This window comes from Fukomys damarensis, unplaced genomic scaffold, assembly GCF_012274545.1.
Source record: "Fukomys damarensis isolate Sample0158 unplaced genomic scaffold, DMR_v1.0_HiC HiC_scaffold_10, whole genome shotgun sequence".
Lineage (NCBI taxonomy): Eukaryota > Metazoa > Chordata > Mammalia > Rodentia > Bathyergidae > Fukomys > Fukomys damarensis.
Window position 1 is genome coordinate 18,559,443 of NW_022900922.1, and position 26,690 is coordinate 18,586,132.

Consider the following 26,690-nt stretch of genomic DNA (forward strand, 5'->3'; position numbering starts at 1 on the left):
GGGGGGGGGGGGGGGCGGGGTGTGTGGAGCCGGGAGGGCAAGTGGCCTGGGCGTCTGGACTGGTTCCCGCCCCACAGCTGTTCTGAGGGGCGCGTCCTGTCCTGGGCTCTGTTGTGTCTCGGACGTGGGGTCCGCAGATCCCAGACAGCAAAGGTGTGGAGGAGAAAGAACACACGCAGGACGCCATTGCTGTCCGCCAGGGATGAGCTTGAAGCGGGAGTGGCGGCGGGCACCCGGCAGGGCAGGGAGCGCGGAGGGAAGTCCCGAGCTGGGTTCCGGCAGCGTGAGGACGAGGGCGCTCCGTTCCTCTAAAGTACGGGTTCCTGGGGACCCCGTGTGAGAGGAGCGGAGAGGGCGCGAGGGAGTTCGCTGTGGGCACAGCTGGCCTCGACCTGCACCGCCGCCGCCGCCGCCGGAAAGGGACACGGGCCTGGGCTTTGGGAGTTTATTTTTCCTCACGGCTTCCGGGGACTCGCTGTGCTGCAGAAAGACGAGGCTGGAGGCAGCCGCTGGCCTGGGCAGCCCAGGGGACCATAGCCCGGGATGCGTCCTGCGGAGCCGGGCGGGGGTCCACGGCCACGAGGGATGAGAACAATTTGGGTAGCGATTCTATCCTTAGGAACGAAGAGAAGACGCGAAAACTTAGTTACCCTGGGTTGTGTTGTTTGGGAAGGAGCATGCTCGCTCCGGAAGAGGGCTGGGGCCAGGTCACCGCGTGGGCCAGCGCGCCCTCTACCGGACAGAGGGGTCAGGGCCTGCCACCAGGTCTTCGTAGTCCGTCTGCATCGCCTGGGCGAGTACAGACAGCAGTAATACAACGTGTTTATAATAATAATTTACAAGACCTGTGATAATTTCTACTTTTTTTTTTATTAAGAACTGCATGACTGTCATGACTTCTTATCACAGAGTCTTTGTGAAGCAAGTTATAAACATATGACACTAAAGTCCTAATACTCTACCTCGGGGTGAAACTGAGTCCAGGGTGGGTGACAGGACTGCTCCTAGGTGCAGCGGGAGAAGTGTCAGCCCGAGTCGCCATTCAGAACCCCCTAGCCGGGCACGGTGGCGTATGCCTGTAATCCCAGCACTCGGGAGGCTGAGGCAGGAGGATCGCTGTGAATTCGAGACCAGACCGGACTACATAGTGAGTTCCAGGTCAGTCTCAACTACACAGTGAGACCCTGTCTCAACAAACAAACAAACAAACAGACCCCCAAAACCAAACCAAAGTAAAAACAGAACCCCCTCAGACAATCCCTTGGGCACATGCGAGATGCCTGAGACAGCCCCTCACAAAACTTCCGGACTTGATGTTTTAGGGTCCTTTGTTTCGGCGTATTTTTTGTGAAGGCCGGAAATGAAGGAATGAAGGAAACGAATTGGCAGATCCTGGGAAAGAGCCTAGGGAATTATAAAACCAAACCAAACCTCAGTCTCTCTAGAGGGGGGACAGAAGGGCTGGTTTTGGCTTTTGTTCGTTTGCAGTCCTGTGAGTTCCATGGAGTGGTCAACATACAACAGTGAATATTTAAATTTATTTGTTTTTTTGCCATGAATCCTCACGAACATCCTCCCCCTCACTTTAAACACACGTAGCCCATCATTCTCAACACTCTGAGGCAGCTCTGGAGTCCTCTTTCGAGAGTGTCTTCAGGAGGTATCGTCAAGTACATGGCGATCACAGCTGTGCAGATCGCCGACCGGCACTCAGTGCTCTGTCCTCATCCACCTGATCCACCGGATCTGCCACGTGCAACTGTTGGCTCTTCCCCAAATTCAGGGTGTGCTTGAAAGGCAAACAGCTGAGTCCATCCAGGACATCAAGGCAGCCACAACAGCACAGCCCAGAAAGAGGATTTCTGGAACTACTTAAGAAAGTGGCAGGAACAGGTGGGGTTAAGTGTGTTTGAAGTGAGAGCAGTGTATGGAGGTATTAATGGCGATGTGCCTTTTACACTAAGATATATTTTACACTTGATCTTAGCCAAAAGGCCGAGAAGCGATTAAGATATATTTTAAAGTTAAGCATTTACCATATTTTTCTATCTCACACTTTATGTATTTATAGGCAGGGCAGTGGTTGAAGTCTAGCATAGGGTCTAGTTTTTCTTTGGTGTTTTTTTGTTTGTTTGTTTGTTTGGTAGAATGCCCCGCAAAATTAGGCTGCTTCTTGATTCTTTCCATTTTGAGATAAAGCCATAATCTGTTACTTTGCGATGGCTGTTTTAGGGAATCATGCTATATAACAGGTGCCTCTAGTTTTTTGGCATTAGAAAGCTTCAGTGTACTAGAAAAACCACACTTTGAGCAGTGAATCCGTTTAGTTATAAAATGCAGAAAACAGTACTTGCCTAAAAATTTGGTAGCTTTCTGCTAATATGTAGATATTTTATCAAACATTATAGTTGTGAGTTGGAAAGCACCCTCTATCTCTTGTGCCCCCAAATAGCAATGGCAGTGTCTATGTTCGGATTACAGATCACATGCAGGGCCTCAAGATAGAAAAGACTACTCCCTCCTTCCTGCCTTCCTCTCTAACTGCATATAATTTACTTACTTGTCACAAATAGTTGGTGTAATCAAGTATTAAAATAAAATTTCCAATTTCTAGTATGTCTATTATTTACACACTTATATAGAATGTGCTGTACATTTATGTTTCTGTTATTAACACATTAGCGGAGTCAGTGTTTTTTCTTTTTACTAAAAACATCTCAATTATTTCCAGTCAAAATACAGAACGATTCTTTCTCTCGGGTTCTTCACTTTGTACTCACACAGTGCCTGGAAATTAGTTACCATCCAGTCTGGAATGCGAGAGGGACGGTCAGCTATCAAAGGTACACCGGATGCTACAGTGTCAGTCAGCTAGTTATGTTTCAGGGCTCCCAAGTCAGCCTTTTGAGCGTCCCTGTCAGAAATGGAGTCAATCAGAATTTTCCTGTGTGTTCCAGAAAGCAGTATTCATCCCTGACATTGCAGGGTGGGGTTTTTGCTCCTCCCTTGCCCTACCCTTTCCTAACACCTCTCAGAGCTGCAGAGTGCTCCTACTGGGCTCCCAGTCCCTACCTCACCGCCTGGTTCCATTGCATTGCTGCTGGGAGGGGTTGCTCCTCTCACCTAAAGCTTTTACAATTTAAAAACCTCTGGATGAATAGAATCCATTGAAAATGACTGGAATAGGAGGCTTAGCTGGTGGCTTTAGATTATCTACTATAACTATATTCACTGTTTTTTTCTGTCAGATAGCTTATGGCCTTGTGAGAAAGAATCAATGAAAAGAAAAGGAAAAAAAAAAAGAAGAAAAACCTCTGGTTGCAGTTAATGTAATAATTAAATGGAAACTGTATGTTTGAGTTGCAGTTGGAATAGGAAATTAAATTATGCAAAAAAGTGTTATAGATTTGGACAAGTTTCCATACTGTTAATAAATCTATGCATAATTCATTTTCTTGTAGGCTATGATAAAATAGCATAAATAACTTCATTTGTAAGGCTGCGAATTTTTCTAATCTTAATTAGGTGATGGCTAAAACCATTTAAATGCTTCTGGATGACTGAATATATAAATATTTAAAATGGGCAGTTATAATAGGTTTCTAGGTAGATTTGTTTATTTAATATTACTACATTTATTTTCAGATACTAGCATAGCACAGATGTTGCATCAAGATTGCACCCGTTATGGTGTGAGTTTGGTGCGGTTTTAAAGAAAAAGACATTACCTCTACTCATAGAGAGAGCACTCTGATACTCACGCCGAGGTACTCACTGTACCCCTTTCCAACGTTTCCCTGCATTCTCACAATACACCTAAAGGCAGGTATCTAAGCCAGTTCACCTGATGGGGAAACTGAGGCTCAAAGACCTTAGAAGTTAGTCCAGAGCTGGGGCTGAGCCAAGGATTTTGGGTCTCTAAGGCTCACACTCTTTCTGCGACCCGCAGCCTGCACACTGCAGTGCACACCCAGTGGAGGGTAGCACTGAGAGACAAGGCTGCTGCAACGGGAGGGGGTTTCTTACTGGAGCAGGCAGTGCCTGAGCAACTGCACACCTGTTCCTTGCAGTAGCCTTGCAGTGGACAGGGCTTGTGCCCAGGAGCCCACTGATGGGCTTCGCAGTCTTCACTGTGAGATCCATGTGGGGACCAGAGCCCACCACAGATGGTGTAGTCACTTGTGGCTGCCTTGCAGGAGTAGAGGACAAGCAGGGTACATGGCACAGTGGGATTATGAGGTCCTGAGCTACCTGCACCCCCACCTTGCTCCAGATCTGCAATTCTTGGAGACCGTGGTCACCAACAGATGAGTTAATACTGGCGCATTTCTGCAACCATAGTGCATGCACAGTGATAGCTCATTAGGACGGTGTTTCTAGATTAGCTGATCAGCGGACCAGCTGTCCTCATCCCGTAGACCCCTGCTGGTTCTTAAGAAAGGCACAGAACAGAGGTGAAGGCTTCTGGCTTCGGTGGAACATTAGTTAGTCTAAGCCCCGCATGTGAGCTCACAGGATTGCATGAGCAATGAGGGCAATCACCTTGTAGCACACCTGGTACACCGTGGAAGCTCAACACTTGAGAGCTCTTACTTTTATTCTTCAGCCCCCGCCAGACTCCTCACCTGCCTCTAGGAGGATGAATTTGAGTCAGTGTGGCATTTTGGGGACAGGCACGGTGTCAGTGCCCTGTCCTGTGGTCCACAATCGAGGACAGGTGAAGACGAGGAGCCCTCCGGGGGGTTCCTTTGCCGTTGCTAAGGGTCCACTCTTTCACCCCTTAGGGGAATGATCGCCAGTCTAAGTCAACAATCGGATCCAGCGACAGCTCCTCGCCTCAGTCTCTGAAGAGGAAAGGGAAGAAAGACGAGGGGAATTCAGAAAAACCCACAAAGGCGAAACAAAATGTGAAGTCGAAGAATTCACAACGAACAATTCTTAACAGTGGTGAGTTTGTCACTGTTGTATTGCTGCTGCTGGTTATTCTTATTTTAGACTTTTAGTGATACAATTTTAATCCTTAAATCATTTCTTTGGGTCCCTGAAAGATGCTCTTATGGCCATAGACGGTGATGTTGTTTGTGAAGGTGATGTTTTACCTAGGCAGGGGCCTGCTGATTTTCAGGCTTAGTTCCCCTTTGTAATTAGGCCAAATGAATGACCTCCATGCTTTGAAGTCACTTGTTTTGAGGTCAAGTAATTCTTGAGGTGCTCTTATTTAGAAAAGATAAGACTTGCCGTCCTCTGCTCTTACTGATAGTGCCCGATTCTCATCTTGCCCGTCTACTCTTTTTTTTGTTTTTGTTTTTTTTTATTGAGTTTATTGGTACATTTTAGGGATACAGTACAGTTACATTCATTGTTGGGATCATGTACCTTTACATGGCAAATCTTGATTCTCATTTTTTTCCCCTTACCTCTGCCCTCCCTTCACCCCCTCCTCCCCTCCCCATCTACAAACACTTTATTTTCATCTTTTCATTCTCTCACATTTTTTTCTTTTCCCTTTTTGTTCTTCCCCTACGTATCACACCTTCCCTACACCTTTAGCTCCTTTCCTCCCATTTCTAAATGTCAGTAATCTTATTAGAATCTTATGCATTGTTGCAGAATATTCACACCAGGGAAACTATTTGGTATTTACACATGTGTGACTTATTTATTTCACTTAGGAGTATATCTTCAATATGTATCCATTTTCCTATGAATGAATCTATTCTCTCGCTCTTTATGGCTGAGTAATATTCCATTTTATAGAAAAACCACAACTTCTTTATCCAGTTTCCAACGGATGGGCAAATAGGTTGTTTCCAAGATTTAGCTATTACAAACTGTGCCGCTATAAACATGGGTGCACATACTTCTCTGTGATATGATTCTTTTAGTTCTCTTGGAAAGATACCCAACAGAGGGATGGCTGGGTCAAATGGAACCTCCAGTCCAAGCTCTTTGAGGTATCTCCATATTGATTTCCATAGTGGTTGCACTAGTCTGCACTCCCACCAACAATGGAGGAGGGTTCCTTTCTCCCCACAACCCCGCCAACATTTGTTATTGTGTGATTTCTTGATAGCAGCCATTCTTTGTGGGGTGAGGTGGAATCTCAGTGTTGTTTTCATCTGCATCTCTCGAATGACCAGTGATGTGGAACATTTTTTCATATATTTTCTTGCTGCTTTCACTTCTTTGTATGAGAAATGTCTGTTCATTTCGGATGCCCATTTTTGGATCGGGTCTTTATATTTGGGGGGACTGATTGTTTTGAGTTCTTTATATATCCTTGATAATAGTCCTTTGTCTGAGGTACAGCTGGTAAAAATTTTTTCCCACATTGTAGATTGTCTCTTAGTTCTGCTAATGGTTTCTTTTGAAGTACAGAAGCTTTTTAGTAAGATGAGATCCCAGTTGTTGATTCTTTCTGCTAGTTCCCGTGCTACTGAGGATTTGTTCATAAAGTCTTTTCCTATACCAATGTCTTCCAGAGTTCTACCTAACTTACTTTCCAGCAAGTTTAATGTTTCTGTTTTAATATTTAGATCTTTAATCCATTTGGATTTTAATTTAGTGCATGGCGAAAGATAAGGGTCTAATTTTAATCTGTGGCAGGTTGATATCCAGTTTTTCCAACACCATTTATTAAAGAGGCTATCTTTCCTCCACTGAGGATGGTGAGCTCCTTTGTCGAAGATGAGGTAGCTGAGTACATCTGCATTTGTTTTTGTGTCTTCCAGTCTGTTCCATTGATCCTCAGGCCTATTTCTTTGCCAGTACCATGCTGTTTTTATCACAGTGGCTTTGTAGTATAGTTTCAAATTGGGAATTGTTACACCTGGTGCCATGTGACTGTAGCCTATAATTTGCCCGTCTACTCTTGCCACTGGTCTCCTTCGTTAGTGGATCTGAAGCCCTGGCCCCCACGCACTGTGATTTGCTTTTAGATCCTGTTGGCTTTTCTTGAATAAAAACTGGTACCCAAGAGCATACTAAATACACAGAAACTTTACTAGTAAGCAATAGCATCTCCATCAAAACGAATCACATAGCTGTACCTTGCACTGGCAGGCGAGAGATGGTGTAAACTTGTGAGACATTTGCATTCGCCTGAGATTTCACTCCGGTGAGCTGACAGCGGGGTGAACCTATGAAGTTCACTGGACACACAGATATTCACTTCGGGTCTTGGCAAAGAGGGGCTGGTTTCGGTTCCATTCCCAGTATGTTTTTAGTGGGGTGCACTTGTCAGGGTGGAGTGAAGCTGGCTGGCTGGAAACAGACCGGTGCTTTTTCTACCCTGTGGTGCCTGGGAGAGGAGGGATGGGGTGACGCTCCAGAGTCTGGATCAACCCTTGCTTCCAACCTCAGAGCCACAGCTGATGTTAAAGAACAGGCACAGAGTCATGCTTGCCACAGCTCAGGGAGACTGACGAGCTAGAAGAAAGGTGTTCCTGTCTCCGTTAAGAGGGAGGGGTTTACATCTCTAGTGATGCAGATTAGCCAGGAATCAGGTGTCTTAGAGATTCTTGTCCTAGCTTGGCAGTTGACCTTGGGCAACCCTCTTAACTTTTTTGGGCCCATTATCTACCTTTAATATGTGGGTTCATATTTGTTCTATCTTTAAAATTTTGCTTGTCATTTAAATCTGTACCATTTTTCAGTCACTAGGAAACCAGGGTGAAATACAGGTAACAAATTTTTATTGAGTGACTATTATGTGGCAGGAATCAAAGAAAAGGAGTTAGCTTGGAAGAACCTGCTAACTTTGAGCTTTAAAGGTATTCAAGTCTTGCTAGCGAGGTGTTGTATCCCTGTAATCAGCACCCATGGAAGGCTGAGGCATGAAACGTTCAAGTCCAGCCTGAGCACCTTAGTGGCTAAGCAAGACCCTTGTCTCAAAATAAGAAAATACAAAAGGACTCAAGACGTAGCTCAGCATGAAGGCTCTGAGTTCAGTCACAACTAGTACACACACCCATACACACACACACACACACACACACACACACACAAAAGAGGCTTCATGTTAGTGTATATTAGACAGTGAAACCTTCAAGGTCATGTGCGATGTCTTGGTAGCTTTTTTTCCTTTTTAAAAAACCCCGATCACGGGAACGGGTCAAACAGATATGAGACACTTAATAAATGTTGAATGAACGAATGATGGAAGTTAAAAAATAGATCAGTTCTGGTAATACTTTAAAACCTGCTAAGAACAGGACCCATTTAAAACTTTCATGAATTATTGATTAAAAAGCTTATAGATATGTTATTTGCTTCTTGTCTGTAAGGCTCTTATTAGCTTGTGGAAATCTCAATTCCTATTCCAGTATATTTTTTAAAAGTCTCTGGATTTAGTAGTCATCTCTGGGAAGAAGGGAAATGATCATCTTCTTTTGCTATATTGTTTTCAGAGACTTGGGAACACAGACACATTAACATTGCCCTTTTCCATAGGGAAGCCATCTCTTTTAGCAAGCATTTTTGCTTTTGTAGAAATTCACAAATAGTTTTCAACAATATTTGCATCTGTGGGGATGAAAATAATAAAAGTACAGTTAAGATTGAAGCCAATCATTTAAAGTGCCAAGGTAGCTCCTCCCAATGATTCTTTCCTGGGCTTGAGAGAATCTGCAGTTGTTTTAGATAATTGCCCATCGTAAGTGGGTGTTTTCCAATGGAGCTTTGTAATGTGTAGATTATAGGTTTTAAAATTGCCGGAACAACTGCTGGTGCCTTTCACATGAAGGTTTCAGGGACTGATTTTTTTTTTTCCCAGTAAGGAACTTGTACTACTGACCTAGAAGTCACAGTTAAGAGTGTAGACACAACATTTTGTATCTTTTCATCATGATAGGAAGAACATATAACCTGGAAAGAAAACCTTATCTTCCAGAAACACTTTTTTTTTTTTTTCCACAAGAAGTGGAAAAAGATTTTGTGTGATTCTCTGGATTAACCTGTCACTTGATATGTTTAAGCAGAGTAGCTCATATCTGTAATGTTGAAAATGGAGCTATTTCTCCTTCGTGATATCCCTGCAGATGTCTTTAGCTGTAGAATTTTCCTGATTATAATATCAAAAGCTCCCCTCCCTCCCTCGGTCCCTCTCTCTCCCCTCAATTCAGCCTTCACATTCATTTATTATTGAAGTTGCCCATTACTGAAATGCCATCTATTTTAGTAACTAACTAAAACTGTGCTTGTGTTTTTGATGTTTCTGTGAGAGGAGGGCTCCTCTTTGGAAAGGCAATGGTAAGAAGGATTTGAAGCCAAAGCACAGTGAAAAGTGTGGGGAGCCTAGATCATGAACAAAAATGTAAGGAGTTAGTTTTAGAGATGAAACCTACATAGCTTTCTCTACTTAATGTTTAACATGAATTAAGCTATTCAGTCTTGTTTCCCAAGGGTAAAATTTTAGGGTTACAGCACTTGTGATGATTTTCTAGCAATTGTTAAATTACGCAAGTAGCTAATGCAGTGTTCTTTATATACTGTTTTCATCCTCATTTCTTGTATAATGAAGACAGTAGCCACACATTTTGTCCTTTTTTGCTACTGATATTCAGCTATCAAGCGCTCTAGGAGTGAGCCATGCTGCTGTGAGACTGTAGAGGGCACCCTGTGATTAATTTTATTTCCTTTTTCTTCCTTTTTTTTTTTTTTTTTTTTTTTTTTTTTTTTTTCTTTTTTTTTTTTTTTTTTTTTTTTTTGACTCCGTTTCTCTCTGTAATAGCAAAGCTTAATAATTCAAGCAGAGCAGTGACATATTTCTTCAGGGAAACAAATCCCATTTTCTTTTGGTGGCCAAGATGCAAAGTAAGATTGGTTGGTGATTGATGTAGTTGGGTGTGAATTGCATTTTTAGTGCTGCATTTAAATACCAGCTTAAGTGGCCAGCACATGTTTTTTGTTACACTTTCTGCTTGAATTGCAGCGCCTTGAGGTATGTTTTAGAGGTGTTAACTACCTACACTCTCCACTCTGAGCAAAATGGTAATGGTGATTGCTTTGAAATAGCATTTTGGATGATTGGTTATATTTATTGGTATTATTAGCATTCGGCTCATGAAAATACTTGGTGTTTTTAGAACCTTCAGAACATAAAGTACAGTAGAGTGAGTTTAATTTGGAAATATTGGAAAGACTGCCAAGAATCTAGCCTTGTCTATGTTGCTACAATTTACGTTCTACTGATAATGATAAGTACTTTTAAAAAGCAAAGTGTTAAAATGTTGTAAAAATCAAGCTTGTTTTCTTTTTCAGTCCGAGCGTGTAGGTGGGTGGGCGTGTCCAAACACACAGACACAGACACACACACGCGCGCACACACACACACACACACACACACACACTTGCTCACACGTGAGGACCAGGGTCCTTGGTTTCTGGCCATCCCTGGGGTCGTGCAGTGATAATTCTCAGGGAATTTATGATATGCAGGCTCCTGATGAACAGTTGAGAGCAGGTGCAGGGCCGGCAGAAGGATATCTGAGTATTATGACCTTGTCGGATGACTGCCCTTGAGCAGTCATGCTCTCTGACTTCCTAATAGCTCCAACCTGCTGTGGCTGCCGGAGCTGCCCAGGAGGGAAGAGCTGCTGCATCCATCTCAGAGTCTCGGGGCTCTGAACCCGGAACTTCGCGGAGTCAGCTGCGAAACAGCCCAGGTGCTTGTGTGGTTCTCTTTCACCCAGGTGCCTGCTGCCTCAACCTGAAAAAGGGTTTGTGCCCTGGAAGAAGGTAACACGAGGGCACCAGATGACCCATAAAATGGGACACTGGTTCTGTTCAACAAGCCCAGGAAAGATTTATATTTTGTTGCTGTTTTGCTACTGCAACTGTCCTGTGACAGAGAAATGCCGGGGAAATGTTGATCATAGCTGCATCTCTAGTGGCAGTGTAGGAGATGGGTCACATTTTAGTGCATCAAGGACTAGCATGACAAAAAAATCGTGTAATTAATATTTCCCACACCTTGATAATACATTCATTGGCATAACATTTTGCAACAAAATTTTAGCACAGCAGGAGATTTTAGTCCTTCCTAGCATGTTTATTGGGGAATTCAATTTCTACTACTGAAAGTTTCAGAATATGTACTGTGATACTTACTTTGGTGCTGAGAGGTTGAGAAATTAAAACCTGGCTGAATACAGGTAAGATATATATCTCAATTTCAGTGGAGTAAAATACCAGCCCTGCTCTTCTTTGAGGTTCTGAAGATTGAATGCAGGACTTCACACGTGCTAGGCAATGGTTCTACCACCGAGCTACATCTCCAGTCTGTTTCAAAAATGGATTCATTTCAAATCCTATCTTCTCGTATACTTTGTACACCATCTAGACAGGCATGTGTGAGAGAGAGAGAGAGCATTGTTTTACGACTGATGTGGGGCTGAGGCCTTGCAGTAATTCTTTTGGGGTTAATTTTTATAAGTTCAGGGTTAGGATGTGAAGATATATATGGAAGATTTTTTTCAGACATGCATATTTTCTATACAGCCCATAGAATTCTGGGTAGCCCATTATTCAGCTTGATTATTGCACTGTGCTGGTATGATGGACTGTGGCTGCCATGTCTATTAATGTTTCTAGAGGGAAAGTGCCAGGGACACATGCTGCCCTGGTACCTGTGGGTGCTGGAGTCTCCAGTCCCGTTATTTCTGTGGGCTGGGGCCTGGGAACCAGAGAGGGATGGAGATGCTGAGATGTGGCCCAGGTTCCTTCATTAGTGTGACCCTCTGCCAGAGGATGATGCTCGGCTTATCTCCTCTTTATGTGTCTTCCAGCTCCAGGGTTTGGCTTTCCAGTCTTCCTTGTCATAAGTGTCACACCGCTGTTTGAGTTCCTTCTTCCTTGTCAATTTTACAACATTTTTACATCGGTTCCTTTATTCTATGGCCTCCAGAGTTAGGCCGAACCTTTCTGTAGCTCACTATAAATAATGAGTCCACAGTGATGGTGAGTATGATTGTTAATCCTGATATATGAACTCCAGTGGATTAAGAAAGGCCTAGTTGATTAGTTAGGAGTGGTCCTGTGTGGGTCATGAAGGTGCAGCCTTGGGGACGATAGAGTTCTTAGCCTTTGCTTTCTACCATTCTTCCCCTGCTCTGCTGTCTGGTTGCCATGAACTAAGTGGCTTTGCTCCACCACAACCTCTGCCATGATGTTTCTGCCTTGGAGCCAGCCGACAATGGACTGAATCTCCTTAAAATGTGAACTAAGTCAACCCTCTCCTCCTTTAAATTATGTCAGGCATTGTGTCCCAGAGATGGGAAAACTGACTGATAGCAAGTTTTTGGCAGATCAAAGATGAAGTGTGGTTCACCTACTGAAAGAAAGAAACTGAAATTGGGTCACCCTGGGCATCGTGTCCTGGGATCTGAGGTCAGGCACAGACTGAAGCTCGGTTAGTCTGATGTCAGGAATGTCCCCCAGAGATTTCCATCACAAAGGTGACAGGCTGGGGCTGGGGGAGGAAATAGCCCTACACCCCTCCCTGACTTTCTCTTTCCACTGCCAGGACTGGGTTAAAGTAACTCCAGGACAAAGCTGGGTCTGCTAGAATCCCAGTGGGCCCTCGGCCATCAGTCACAAAAAATGGGACACAGGGAAGCCTTCAGGGGAGGTCCTGTGCAGAGTGGCTGGGGTGTGTTGGGTGTTGAGGGTATGTCTGTGCATGCCTGTGCGTGTGTGCAGGTCAATCATGCCTCCAACATGGTGATAATTGACATTAAGGCTACAAGTTAGAATTATTGAACAAGAGTATGTTTCTGACACCAGAACTCACAACATCTCAGTGGTGATCATGAATCTAATGTTTTATAAGCTTCCTTTACAGAACCTCAGAGTAGATAAATAGCACCTCCCTAGTTTTGCAAGTGGGGGAGAAAGGGGAGAGACCAGTTCAGTCAGAGTCTAAAGATTTGTCAATGGCTAATGCTCTCTGTAAATTGCCAGGCTGATGGAAAGCTGGCTAAGAAGGGAACGCACTTGTGTGACTGCCTGTCGGGGTCTAAGGGGAGTGGTGAGGGGTGCTTGTAGCCAATCTGCCTCCCTTTAGTGATTAGAATAAGATGTCTCACAGATGCCCCTGAAGGTTAACTGAGAGATTTTGGGGAGGAGTTCCTACTTCTCCCTTTTTTTTTTCTCCAGTTGCTTCATCTTCCCTTTGTAAATAGGGGTGATTTGAATCCCTCTTGTTTTGTGAGTGGTAGGAGTTAGTCATGATGAGGATGTCTTTCTCTTTAGCAGGGTCTTCTTTGCTCACTCATGCTGCTTTGGAACTTGGTCCATCCTGAGCATTCAGACACATTTTTCTGGGGGTTGTAAACCTTGAAGAAGATGGATTTTTCTAGTTTATTTATCAAATGATCAAATCTATCTATCCTCCACTGGCGACCCCCCCCCTTCTCTCTCGACAGTTACTGAAGTATTCTAGGGTTCAAATTCTTCCAATTCAAGCTGTTCTGTTTTTGCATTTCCTTTCCCATGCTTCAAGACTCCAGACTTGTGGACACTTTCCCAGAACACCACTTTTGTTTCTTCAGTAAACACCCACCGAGTGCCTACTGTGTACCATACTTTGCTAATCACCAGGGAAGCTTTTCCCTCCTTTGTACCATTTGCTCAGAACTTACACATTTTTTTTTTTTACACAAAAGCCATAATTCTGTCCTTACTCTGAAAATTTCTTTGATGAAGTAGAACCATTTACACTGTCCATTTCAATGAGCAAAATCCATCCACCGTATATAGATATGAAAATATTTTTTTTACCTTGCAGATATTGACATTTTTCTTTTTGGTTCTAAGTCGTTTCTCAAGCCTGTGTATCAGTTTTGTCTATATAAAAAGTAGCTGCACAAATATGAAAAAATGAATAATTGCATTCAGTATGGCACCAGGGTCATTACTAAACACCACTGGTACTGTTAGACCGCAAGAGATATTTCCTTACTCATGTCACATGCTGGGACTTCTTTGTAGACTGTGACCTATTTTATATATAACTCTATTTTTATTCTTCTCTGTTGCCCTAGTTGTTTTCAACATGAGTTATAACCTTCATTGCAAATCACCCTGCCGTGGGCTATCACAATGTGGATAAAGTTACAGAGAAAATGTCTATCAGGTATTTTTGAGCTTCCTAGTTTTAAGCTGTTTATTCTTATTTTATTCATTCGATTATCATACCAAATTATTTCTGTGAAATTGGGCAAGATTTTATTCCTTTTAAAATGACTTCATAAAAGCCACTTTTCACTCTGAGACCCTTCTTACTTCTACATGGTAGGAAGGGATATGTCGTCTTTGCACTGATTGTAGCTGATTCTCTCCTGGCCCTTATTTTGGTTAAGAGTGAGGGGCTGACACAAAGGGGAAATCATCTTTTGCAGGGTACTTGTGCCAAAGTAACAAACACAGTGCCCCTTTCCAAATCCTTGGGGACAATTCCTGAGGCCTTGGCTGGGCAGCACAGCTTTCTGTTGCTTGGCAAAATACCTGAGAGAATCTTCTCAAGGATCCGAGAGGTTCGTTTTGGCTCACAGTTTCAGAGGTTTCCGTCCTTGCTTGGCTCCCTCCATGGTCAGAAGCGTAAGTTGGAGCAAAGCTGCTTACCCATCTCTTTCTGGGAGAGAGACAGAGAGGGAGAGGGAGAGAAAGAGGGAGAGGGTGGCGGAAGGGGGAGGAGAGGGGAGGGGAGGAGAGAAGGGAGAGAGAAGAGAGGGAAGACAGGGCCTCAATATCTCCTTGCAGGCTACACTCTCACTGATCCCTCTTCCGCTAGGCCCCGTCTCCTCAGGTTGCACCATTTTCAAATAGGGCCGCAGACTGGTAAACAAGGCTTTTAGCACATGATCTTTGGGGAACATTTCAGCTCCAGACTGTAACAGCGAGGCAAATGGGAGCCCCTGCCGTGTTCCCCCCTGCGGGGATGTGTCTTGGTCAGCAGCTGTCTGCCCCTCCCCCCCACTCCCCATTGCTCTCCCTGGACCCCAAAAGGCTGGGCCGGTATGCTTCCGTGTCCTTCCTGGCTATCAAACTGCCATTGTCCACTCCAGCATGTGTGCAGCCAGGTGTCCTCTCCAGTGCCTGCTACTTCAGACAAGACGGTTGCCTTTTTGAAGAAGGGAAGGGGCACCTTGGAGAGACATAGACCAGCAAGGGAGAAATCCGAGCCCCTTTTTGTGTACTCAACTTGTACATTAAGCTTTCAGCCCTGCCCCTCACTGAAACAGGCTACAGCTTCTATATAAGCAGCACCTCCCTCCTGTGTACTGCCCACCCTGTGCTGTAAATCTATTTGGGATATTTTTAAAATCCCCAATAGTATAGATCTATGGAGGAGTAATCCAAGGAAAGGGCAGTAAGCACTCAGACCTGTTACCGCTAAAGAGCTCCAGAGACCAGTAGCCAACCAAGACCAGCAGCAGAGAACAGCACCTGGCGGAGTCAACCTATTGTTTCTGGCACGAGATGGCCATGGAAGTTGGCAGCCGGCAGTGGCAGAGACCAGCACCGGGTAGAGTGGATCTATGTCTGGCATCAGACTGCATCAGACGGTCACAGACCGTAGCAGCACTGACCAGCAGCTGGCTGTGTCAACTGTTGGCATTCAGCATTACCTGGTGTTTCCTGAAGACACCAGCACTGCTACCAGAGCTGCACTTTGCTGATTCACAATTTCTGTCTAAATTAAGCAAAAGAACTCTGGGTTGAGTGGTAACCAGAGCAGTCAATGACGTGCTTCATAGGTACCTGATCTTGCACTGAAGTTCTGAATGGTCGGAAGATGAGGCTCTTACTCAATAAACTCACCGCTGTTTCCTACAGTGGGTCTGCAGAGCAGTAATTTCATTGCATCTTAATAGGTATTTCTAGTAATAAGGGTTTTACGTTCAAACATAAATTTGGAAAATGTCAGATTATACAAATCAAGCAATTTTTATTGCTTCCATTGATTTCTCAGAGCTTTTAATACAGACATATTCCACACTTTTTTTTTTTTTTTTTTACTTTGGGTTCTAGTTTTTGAAGATCATCTTGGTGGCAGTATTGTTCTCTAGAGCTCCGTTTGGGGAGGACTAGGGTCCTCACACAGCAAAACAGTTTTACACAAGGCCCGATGCTTGTAAGGCCTGGGGCAGGGAGTGGTTCTGAAGAAAATGAAATGAGGCATCTTCTTTTTCATGAATTCGATCAGATTAGCAGCTAACGAAGCTGTTAACATTTTCTGGGTGTTTCCTATGTACCAGAACCTGGGCCGAACACTTCAGGTACAGTCTCATTAATCATCACAGCTGGCTTAGGAGACAGGGGTAGTTATTATAATTGTCTTCATTTTATTGAAAAAGAAGATTGCCTGTGACCAAGCAAGCAGAAAACGGTGGAAACAGATCTGCTCATTCCTGCTGTAACAGTTACTATCTAGACTGCAAGGTCTCAAACCCAGGCACCGTAGTTCTGGATCACAGCTGTGTCTTTCAGGATTACTGTCTCTCTACTGTCCCATTGATCACCATGCCTTGTGCACGTAGGGACTAGTAATCATGTTTATTTGTGATGAGAAAAAGGAAAGAAAAGCAACAGTGTGCATCTGAAAGTCCCATGTTCACGCAAATTGAAGAATTACAGCAAGAGGCGAGGCAACTGCTTATTTTGTACTCTGCCTCATTAAATTTGTGTCCTCCTAATGCTATAAAGAAATTTAATGGGACTGTATGGTGGTGAGGAGAAGGTATAATCCCCTCATGGAATAAGGTGATGGATGCAGGGTCAGGGTGAGGAGAACTTCCTCCTCTGTGACACCTGTTTTGGGTTCAGCACTCTGTGGAGTAGGCAATCTTTACTTAATCCTTTCTCTTTGTCTCTATCTCTCTTTGATAAGTTGACACACACACACACACACACACACACACACACACACACACACACAGAAACGCACACACTTCTCCCGGCCATTCTGAGGCCATGTTACTCAGAGGCTTGTATTTCTCTAAGTTGCATTTATATGTGGCCTTCACAGAACAGCCTTCAGTTCCCAGAAATGTATGTACAATTGGGACAGTAAGATTTGAAATTCTAAGTGTCCAGAACAAGATTTCACAGCATTCTCTCGGGCTTGGTTTATGGCCACATCGGACTCTTTCTAAAAGCATCCACAGATATGGAAGTTCTTTCTCTGCCCACCTGCAGGTGCAGGGCTGGAGGGTGAAGCTGCCGATGTGGCTACATTACAAGCACCCGGTGGATTGCTAGGCAGTGTGCCAGGACTCTTGGTTGTTTTCCTGAAACCCTCCCTTGTGGGAACTAAGGTCATTTGCTTCCAGGCTGCAAGGCCTCTCACTTTCCTTCACTATCACTCTAGGAAAGCCTCTGTGTCTACTGTGGAGATCCCATCCCCAGGGGCTCCAGGTTCCCTTCTAGCAGACCACACCCTCCAGCAGCTTCCTGGCAGTGAGCACAGTGATGGCTGTTATTTTATGAGACCCTGAATGTGTGAAAATGCACTCAGCATATCTCACGGATAATGTTTATTTTGGATAGACATAGTGAATACTTTATGTTGGAGATACTTGAATGTGTCACCTTACTGCCTTTAATTGTCATTGTTGCGGTTAAGATATCTGTTGTTATTCTGAGATCTGTTTATCTTAACTTGGGTTTCCTGGAAAACCTTTGCTTCATAGGCAGTGAGCTAAGAAAAAGACTGTAGTGGTCGTAGTTCCCCTGGCAGGAGACCTAGGAGAGTAAAAGCAGGTGAGTGAATGGCGGGGGGTGGTGACACTGAGTAGCTACTCCTTTGGGCGTCTATGCTCTGTGGTGCTGGAATGCACTAAGACAGCCTCTGACACACTCACGTTGCCAGTTATCCTAGGGTTCTTTTGCTCCTTTCAGATGGAAATTGTGAATTAGCAAAGTGCAGCTCTGCCAGCAGTCCTGATGTCACTAGACGAGACTGGGTAATGCTGGATGCCAGTCCCAGTCAGTTGTTGGTCACTGTTGCTGCTTGCTGCCACCATCTATCTTACTCTTCTTATTGCTGAGACAAAATACAAAACACCCACGAGTTAAAGGAGGAGATTTTAACTTGGCTCACAGTTAACTTTGGCTCCATTTATAGAGGATTCAGTCCTCTCAAGGCAGGGTGGCACAGCAGAGGGCATCACAGAGGAGAAGTTGTCCATCGAGGCAGGGGGCAGTAAACATTAAGCAGGTCGGCTGCCTTCCTTTCTGTCCCTGGGTCCCTTTACATTTCTTTTTTTTTTCTTTTTATTGAGTTTATTGGTGCAATCTAAGTATACAATACAGTCACATTCATTATTGGGATCCTGTACCTTTACATGACAGGTCTTGATTCTCATTTTTTTCCCCTTGTCCCTGACCTCCCTTCACCCCCTCCTCCCCTCCCCATTTGCAAACACTTTATTTCCATTTTTTCAACTTCTCGTGTTTTTTTCCTCTCCCCCACCTTTCCCCCACCCTTCCCACTTTCCCTACACCTTCAGCCCTTTACTTCCTATTTCACATTATTAATTATCTCATTAAGATCTTGTGTACTATTATAGTTTTTCACACCAGAGAAACTATTCGGTATTTCAGTTAAAGAAATCTCTGTGTGGTGGGTCCCTTTATATTTCATCCAGGCTACAAGCCTATTGCTTGGTGCCACTCATATCCTGGGTAGGCCTTCCATTTTCCAGATCTACAACTATGCTAAACCAATTTAGTTATCACCTCCAATCACCCTTCATTTGAATATCATACACTTTAGATCCAGCCACCTCCAAAAAGTCCCACGTATGAGTGCATGAGGCTTTGTGGGGACATCTAGAAATGAGCCATAACACCAGCTGAGGCTAGTTTATTTTGGAAACTGCGGTCAAACCTACTGGGATCCAGTCTCTGCTGCTGGTCTCTGGAGCTAACGGCTGAGTGCTTATTGCTCTTTCTTTTGAAAAGACAATTCTGTCCACACTATGGTGAATCCATCTGGTCCTAGGCTTTTCTTATTTCGTGGGATTTTTATTACATTTTCAGTAATATTGCCTGTTGTTGGACTGTTTTGGTTTTTATAATTTCTTGGTTCAGTTTTGTAATATCCTTTCTTATACTAGGTTTGGGTTCAGACTGTTCATATTTTTCTAGGACCTTGAAGTACAACCCTGGGTTATTTATTTGGACTTTCTCTGTTTTTCTAATGTGAGCAGTAAAAGTTCTCTCTCAGCATTTCTTTCATTGTATCCCATGAGTTTTGGTATGTTGTACTGGCATTATTGTTTGCCTCTAGGACTAGTTTAATTTATTCCTTTATTTCTTCTGTGACCTAATTATTCAAGAGTACATTATTTAATCTCCAAGTGTTTGCAAAAGTTCCATGGTTTCTCTTGTCATTGAATTCTAGTTTTAGTGTACTATGATTTAATAATATACATGGGATAATTTTGATTCTTTTGTACTTATTTGAGCAAACTTGGCAGGGTTGTCTGGGGAAAATTTCTAAGTGCTGTGAGAAGAATGTGTATGTATGCTGTTGTAGTAGGATAGACCCCTCTGTAGATATATATTAGGTCCATTTGTTTGAAGGCTTAGTTCAACTCTGATAATTCTTTTATTTTGTGGCTCTATGTATGAAAGTGAGGTATTGAGATCTACCACTGTGATTGGGTTGATGTTTATTTGATTTTTCATGTCTAGTATTGTTTATGAAGTTGGGTTTGTTGGCATTCTGTGTGTATATATTTACAATTGTCATCTCTTCCTATTGAATTGTTCCCTTAACTAATATGTAGTTACTTTCATTGTCTTTTCTGATCAGTTTTGAGTTGAAGTCCACTTTGTCTGAAAATAGGAGAGCTACCCCTGCTTACTTTCAGGCTCCTATTACATGGGCTGTTGTTTTCTGTCCTTTTTTAGTCTTTGGATTAGATGTGTGTCTTTTATGCAGAACCCCACTGAGTTTTCTTTTTTGGTCCAATCTGCCAGTCTGTTTCTTTTGAATGGGGAATTGAAGTCATTTACATTGATAGCTATTACTAAAATGTATTGACTTATTCTTGTCATTGCATTATTTTTCTGTTGGTTATTCCTTTATTTTTTCTCTTTAAATGTTCATCCTGTCTGATGTTTTTATTCCATTAGACTTTTTGGCATTGTTTGCTTAACCTCTCTTTAGGATATCTTTGAAAATTTTTTGTTGTGTTAGTTTGGTGGTCATGAATTTCTTAAGGTGGTGTTTGTCATGGAATGTTCTTATTTTTCCAGTCATCTGGAAAGATAGTTTTTCAAGATGTATTAGTCAGATTTGAAAGTTGTTTTTGGCTTAGAGCTCAAAACACTTCACTCCAAGCTCTCCTGCCCTTTTGGATTTGCATTGAGAAGCCTACTGAAGTTCTAATGGGTTTACCTTTATAAGTGATTTGTTACTTTTCTTAGCTGCTTTAAAGGTTCTGACCTTATGTTGGACTTTGGGATTTTGAATATGATGTGCTATGAAGAAGTTCTGCTATGGTCATTGCTACTTGAGCTTCTATATGTCTCATTTACCTGTATATTGAATTGTTTTCCTATACTTGGAAAATATTTTGCTATGATTTATACAGCATTTGTATGTACAAAGTATTACAGTCTAGGGAGATGTTGGGAGGCTAGGTGACACTCCCTTTCTTTCATAAGGAAAGCTTGGTAGGGAGCATGGCACTCAGGATGACATTATGGCCATTGAGAGGGGACACTCTCAGTGTTAAAAAGGGAAAGAATCCTGGGCCAGGAAGAGGCTGGGTACAAGTGTGGAAGTGTGGAGTTTCAAGATATATTCTGAGAACATAATGTAGTTTCATATTGACGACATGGAGAGGAAAGCAAGATAGAAAATGGACAGTGGCATAGGAGTGGGAACGTTTGTTTCCAGGTGTCCAAGTGTAGCACTTTTCATGCATTCCATATTCACACACCTAGAAGAACCCGACCAGGTGAATATTATCGTCCTGATACTATACACCATAGAACACAGGTTCAGAGAGCTCACATGAGGGTTACTAAGCATTACAAAGATTATAAACTGTGGGTGCAGAATTTTCACCCAAGCTCAAGTGGTCCTATGGTCTGTGGTTGCAGTGAACAGCTCTCTCTGACTACTTTGGTGGCAGAACTAGGATTTCACCCTGGAAGGGAATGGCAGGCACACCTGTGGTTTCAAAAGAGAATCGATGGTAGATTGTTGTGAGAATTTTGGGTTAGGAGAATTTTCTGGAGGTATGGAAATTTGTAAGTAGATTAAAAAAGTAGACAAGGAAAGGGGTGCTGATGGACGCAACCATCTTTGACAATGAGATAGAGCTGAGATTGGAGAAATATGTAGCTGACAGGATGAATACCACCTGAGATCTTAGGAGCAGGTAGGAGACGGTAAGAGAGACCCTCACAAGGAGACAACTGTTGCCATTAAGTCTCAGGGAATACGGACATGAGTAGAGACAGACTGCACATGTGGCATTTCCTTGGAGATAAAGTCTTGCTCTGTAATTCAGACTGGCTTTGAACTCACTATGTAGTCCAGGCTGGCTACACAGCAATGCTCCTGCCTCGGCCTCCCAAGTGCTGGAATTACAGGTGTGCGCCACCATGTCCAGCACACGTGGCATTAAAGAGACCTATGTGGCATCTTCAGGAGCTGTACCCGCATTTGCTGGAAGTATGAGTCTAGAGAATGGCTCATCTTGAAGATGTAGATCTGAGGCTTGCCAGCCAGTAGGTGAGAATTAAAGCCACAGAAAATAGAAGACATGGACTTAGAAGACGGGGTCAATGCTGATTCTTCAGGAGCAAATACAAGAAGAAGTTGCAAAGAAGTAAATATCTGAAGAGCACTTATACTTCTCATTACCTCACTTGTTTTATAGAACAGATACTGAGAGGAAGGTACTACTTATGACTTCAGGTTTTGAAAGTTAATGTACAAAAAGAATGAATATTTTGCCCTTGGCTAAAGCTGGATGGCATTTCACAAATGACTGCCCTCTTATTTTCAAGTTGTCACAGCAAGTGAACTGAGGCCCTTTATCCCCAAGTCTAGCATTTTTCCTCAGATTATAGTGACTTTAATGAGACTCTATAGTTGTTTACAGCCTAAATGTGCTGGAATAATTCAGTGTACATTTCATAGGAAGCTAAGACTACACACAAGGTACTAAATAGTAGGTTCTATCAGTATAGCTCTCCATACCTTGTACATTCTGTGATACTACACATCCTGTGTGCATAGCAGCAGTAAGAGTAAGGTAGCACTGACAGATCAGCAGCAGAGGCATGCTGTTCAGTAGAGTGTTGAATATCACTAAATAATAACCACAAGAAAATTGCTTTAAAATGTACTTAATGAGGGACTGTAGAGAGGCTGATAGCCGAGAATTCAAAAATTGTTCTTTCTGTATGAAATAAAAATCTTGCAATCTCAAAATGAAGGACTATCCCTCTGGTAACTGTTATACTACCCAAAAGATCCAATTGAAACAATAGACAGTTGTCATGTCAAACCAGACCAAGTGAACAATGTAGATTTTTCTTAGACGAAAAGTCCTATCAGTTACCCTTTGGTGGTACCAAAGTTCTCAGTTATTTAGTGCAGCTTTGGAATAAATAATGTGGGCTGCATTGTTCTGGGAGGCAAGAGCAACATTGCAGGACCAAAATGTGAAAGAAATAAGTGGGCGTTATTACAGATATTCGCCGTGTTCTCTTGGTGTCCTCCTCCCAGCGTGTTTGAGATTTATACATTTGTAATTTGGTAGCAATTGTTAACTAAAACTGTGTTCAGACCTAATTAGGATAGCACTCTCTAACTTTTAGATGGATCACTTCACCACTGAGGAATTTTTATTTTCTGAGCAAGCCTCAGACAGAAGAGACAAAGAATGAAGTTTCATCAGTGTGCAGATACATGTAAGGCAGCTGCTCAGTCATGAGGCAAGTTTCCCATTTAATTTTTAGAAGTTAGTTGGGAGAATAATCAAATTCTCTGTAGATTTTATTCCTAGGTTCACCCTGAAGTTATAATTCAGGAGCACAGTTATGGTTATTTAGAAAACAAAGGATGAAACAGTTTTGCTCAGTAGAAAGTGCCTACAGGGGCTGTTGGTGAGTAGAAGTGTCTATGTAAGATGACATGGATTGGTTCGGACTGGTCTCCAAGTCACAAATGCAGAGTTGGACTCCCTGAAATGAAAGAATTGGGTGCTGTGCATGGGGAGTCCCCAATATTAATTATTAATCTGTGCTTCCTGAGGTAGCTGCCTTTCAGAGCTTTCCTTCTTCTTCCTTCCAATATTCGGTTGCTTCCCTAAGCAAAACCAAAAGCTGGAGTCTTGGAAGAATGATAAAGAAGTCAATTAAAGGTCAGTAGGATTAAAAAGGAGTAGGAAGAGGAGAGGGAAGAGAAAAGGTCAGCTGCTAAATGGTTTGAAAACAAAAAATAACCCTGAGCATTCGTTCTTTTCATATTAGGTGCTTCTAGGATAATCTCTGTACTCCTAACCATCATCATATGTTATTGTCAGTCCTGGTGAGTACTCTTCTCAGAGGAGGGGCATAATCCCAGGAAAAGGCCACAGGTTTCTCATAAACTGAGTTGGAGACTCAAAATTATTTGTATGTCAGTGTCAGTAATGTCAAATAGCAGAAGAGAGCAGAACACCCATGAGAGGTTATGACAGCAAAGGGTAGAGAGGCCTCATTGCTGAGACTGAGACTTAATAGTCATTTGAGAAAGGAAGTTCTGGGCAATGAATTTGGAAAAAAAAAAGGGAGGAATAATTTCAGCATTTAGAACTCAAATGCATTTTAAACCAGGCATAGTCAAATGTTAGTTAACCCTCCAGATTAGAATAGTAATTCAATTTAATATAAGCAGGGAAGGGGAAGGATTGTGTAGGAATTTGCTTTTTAGACAATGGAGAATTACTGTTATTTTTTTTGGAGGGGGTTGTGGGATCTTTTCCTTGATTGCTATTCTCGTAATATTTTCATACCTTTTCCAGAATTAGTTCAAAAGATACTAAAACCCACAATAGTGATAGTGAACATCACGTTTTGAAAGCTATAGCTCGTTGAAAACAACCCAAAGGTCATACTTTTCCTTAAAGTGATTAATAGTATTTCATTGTTCAGTATTACATATTCCACTGAAAGATGAGGGACACATTGTCAGCATGATCCTCTAGACCATGGACATTGTCTTGGTGCTCCACCACTTTCCCAGAGGAAGGCCTTTATTTTGGACGACTTAGAATTTCTCTCTACCTTGATTTTTCACTTGCATCCCACACTCATATGTTAAAAATAACACTTATGAACCCCAGATTTGTCTCGCTTTCCTGTCTCAAGAGCCCACCTACCTACTGATCTGGATGTGATTGTGTTGGCGGGAAGTGAACAGAAGCAAGGTGTTTGATGTTGATCTCAAGGTGATTGGCATTTCCTCCCAGTTCATTTCTAGCTCCCTCACTGTCAGGCCAGCCACCACGGGAATCCTGCTCACATTAAAATCCAGCCCCCACCTCTCCATGCCTGATCAGAGCGAATGTCCACGGAGTCCACCTTCTTAGGGTCTCTTGGATTTGCCCTTCTGGCCAAGGTTGATTTATGCCCCTTGCTTCCTTGTACAGAAACCTGTAGCCTTTTCAAGATTTCTTCCTCCAGCTCCTCCCTGTCTGTCCTTCACACCTCTGCCTCATGGTGTTTTGAAAATCCGCAGCTCTTCTCTTCATCTTCCACCAGCCTCCTCCACGCATATAGGACACGGAGTCTTAATTTCCAGTTTCGTGTCTTTTTCCGTATCTCTTTTTATGTGCTTAGGACCCCTTCCCAGTTCCTTATTGAAGACTTAGTCCTTAAGTCTTATTTCTTATAAGACTCTCAGTGGAGACATCTTTTCAGTGAGAACTTGTCCCAGCTTTTCCTTTTCTCTGCTCAGGATACAACTTCATAGTAGTGTGTGTGATGTGATAGAACTGTCCTGCCTTCTTTCTCCCCTGGTCCCTGAGCTCCCAAGGGCCAGGATCTGCTCTTTTTTATTTTTTATTTTTTTTAACTTGCTGCTTTTGTGAATCCTTTTTTTCCCCCTTTCTTTTTTTCTCTCTCCTTCCTTCTTTTCTCTCCCTTCCTCCCCCTTCCTTCTTCTTCCCTCTCTTCCTTCCATACTTCCACAGTGGGAATCAGGACCTTCACACTGGCCTTTTAAAATTAAAAAAAAATTTTTAAACAGGCTATCCCCAAGTTGCTAAGTTGCCCAGGCTTGGCTTGAACTTGTGATCCTCCTGCCTCAGTTTCCCAGAGTTCTGGGATTATAGGCCTGGGCTACCACTCCAGCTATGACTCAGTTTCTTACACATAGCCAGCTTTCTGAAAGTTTTGTAAAAGCGATTGAATATTTCCAAGCACCGTATAATTGTTTCCACATTTTAATTTGAAGTTAGGCATTGCAATTATTAGTGATGATATTTATCAATCAGGGTTATCTTAAGTGAGATTTGTTTATCAAACATCTCAAAGTGGCTTAGACATGAACAAGATGTCTGTCTAATATTCTGTCAAAGTAGATACATATCAGTGTAAGTAAAGGCATTTTATTTGAATTCAAAGAAAAGTAACAGGCCAGAGAAAAGATTGCTTATTTGACTTAAAAAATCAATATTCCAGCTTACATGCATTATATAGCTCTGGGTAGGGAAAACTGAAAAATTAATCTTGTTATAATTTTATAAAAAAAGCCAGCATGGTTGAATGGCTGCTGAATTGGTGCCCTGTGCTGCCAAGATAACACTCTTAGGAAGATATTGGTAAAAAACAGAGGCTATTAAAACCAAACTGGCTTGACGAATTTTCCTCAGTTTATAATGTAAAATTATTCTTTGTGTAATGCTGCCTGCATGCTATTGGATTTTCCATTATTTGAGGATTTAGAATCCACTTTGGGTGAACAGTTACTTACATTTCTAATTTCTCACATTAAATGATGAGGCACTGCTTTAAATAATGGCCTCCCGAACACGACATTGTCAGGGACAGGCATCAGCCCTCTGTGCATCCCTGTCCTGCCCACACCCAGACTCGGGCCACCCACTGTTTTCTGACGGTTGTGTTCTTGTGTGCTGCCCTGAATTCTAATGAGCAGAAATCCTGAGCTATCTGGGGATTCTTTTCTGTACCTGAGCCTCCAGCCATCTGTACAGACACACAAGCACGGTATGCATCCCTGGCACGCTTTCGAGAGATAAGCTTTCCATTGACCCCAAATGCGTAGAGACGATGCTGAAGGTATCATAAGTGGCTCCTCTTTGCAAATGGGTTGGATCTGTCACAGGACACACCCAGTAGCTCTGAAGCCCCTCACCCTTCACCTTCCAGACACCGCCCCAGGAGGAAAATCAGAATCCTGACTTTGAGCATCATAGATTAGTATTTACCACCCTCAAACGTTACAGAAGAATCCAGTACACCATGTTGTAGCCTTTTGTGCCTGACTTCTCTCTCTCAGGGTCATGCTGGTGAGAGTCGTCCATCTGCTGCACATCACAGCAGCTGGTGACTCTCAGTGCAGCCTGGTCCCCTCTTGCCACATTTACTGCACTCCCGTTTTTGTGTGCCATGGTGACTTCTGTGTGGTTTCCAGTTTGGGGCTTGAAGGAGCA

At 42.9% G+C, this 26,690-nt stretch overlaps 1 protein-coding gene across 1 annotated transcript in view; it reads left to right on the forward strand.

The window, feature by feature from the left end:
• Dcdc2 (doublecortin domain containing 2) overlaps positions 1 to 26,690 on the forward strand; it is a 164,015-nt gene that overhangs the window by 63,875 nt on the left and 73,450 nt on the right. Inside the window, exon 7 of the mRNA XM_010622945.3 lies at positions 4,785 to 4,947. Coding sequence (XP_010621247.1) covers positions 4,785 to 4,947 — 163 coding nt within the window. The remainder of the gene's footprint in view (positions 1 to 4,784; positions 4,948 to 26,690) is intronic.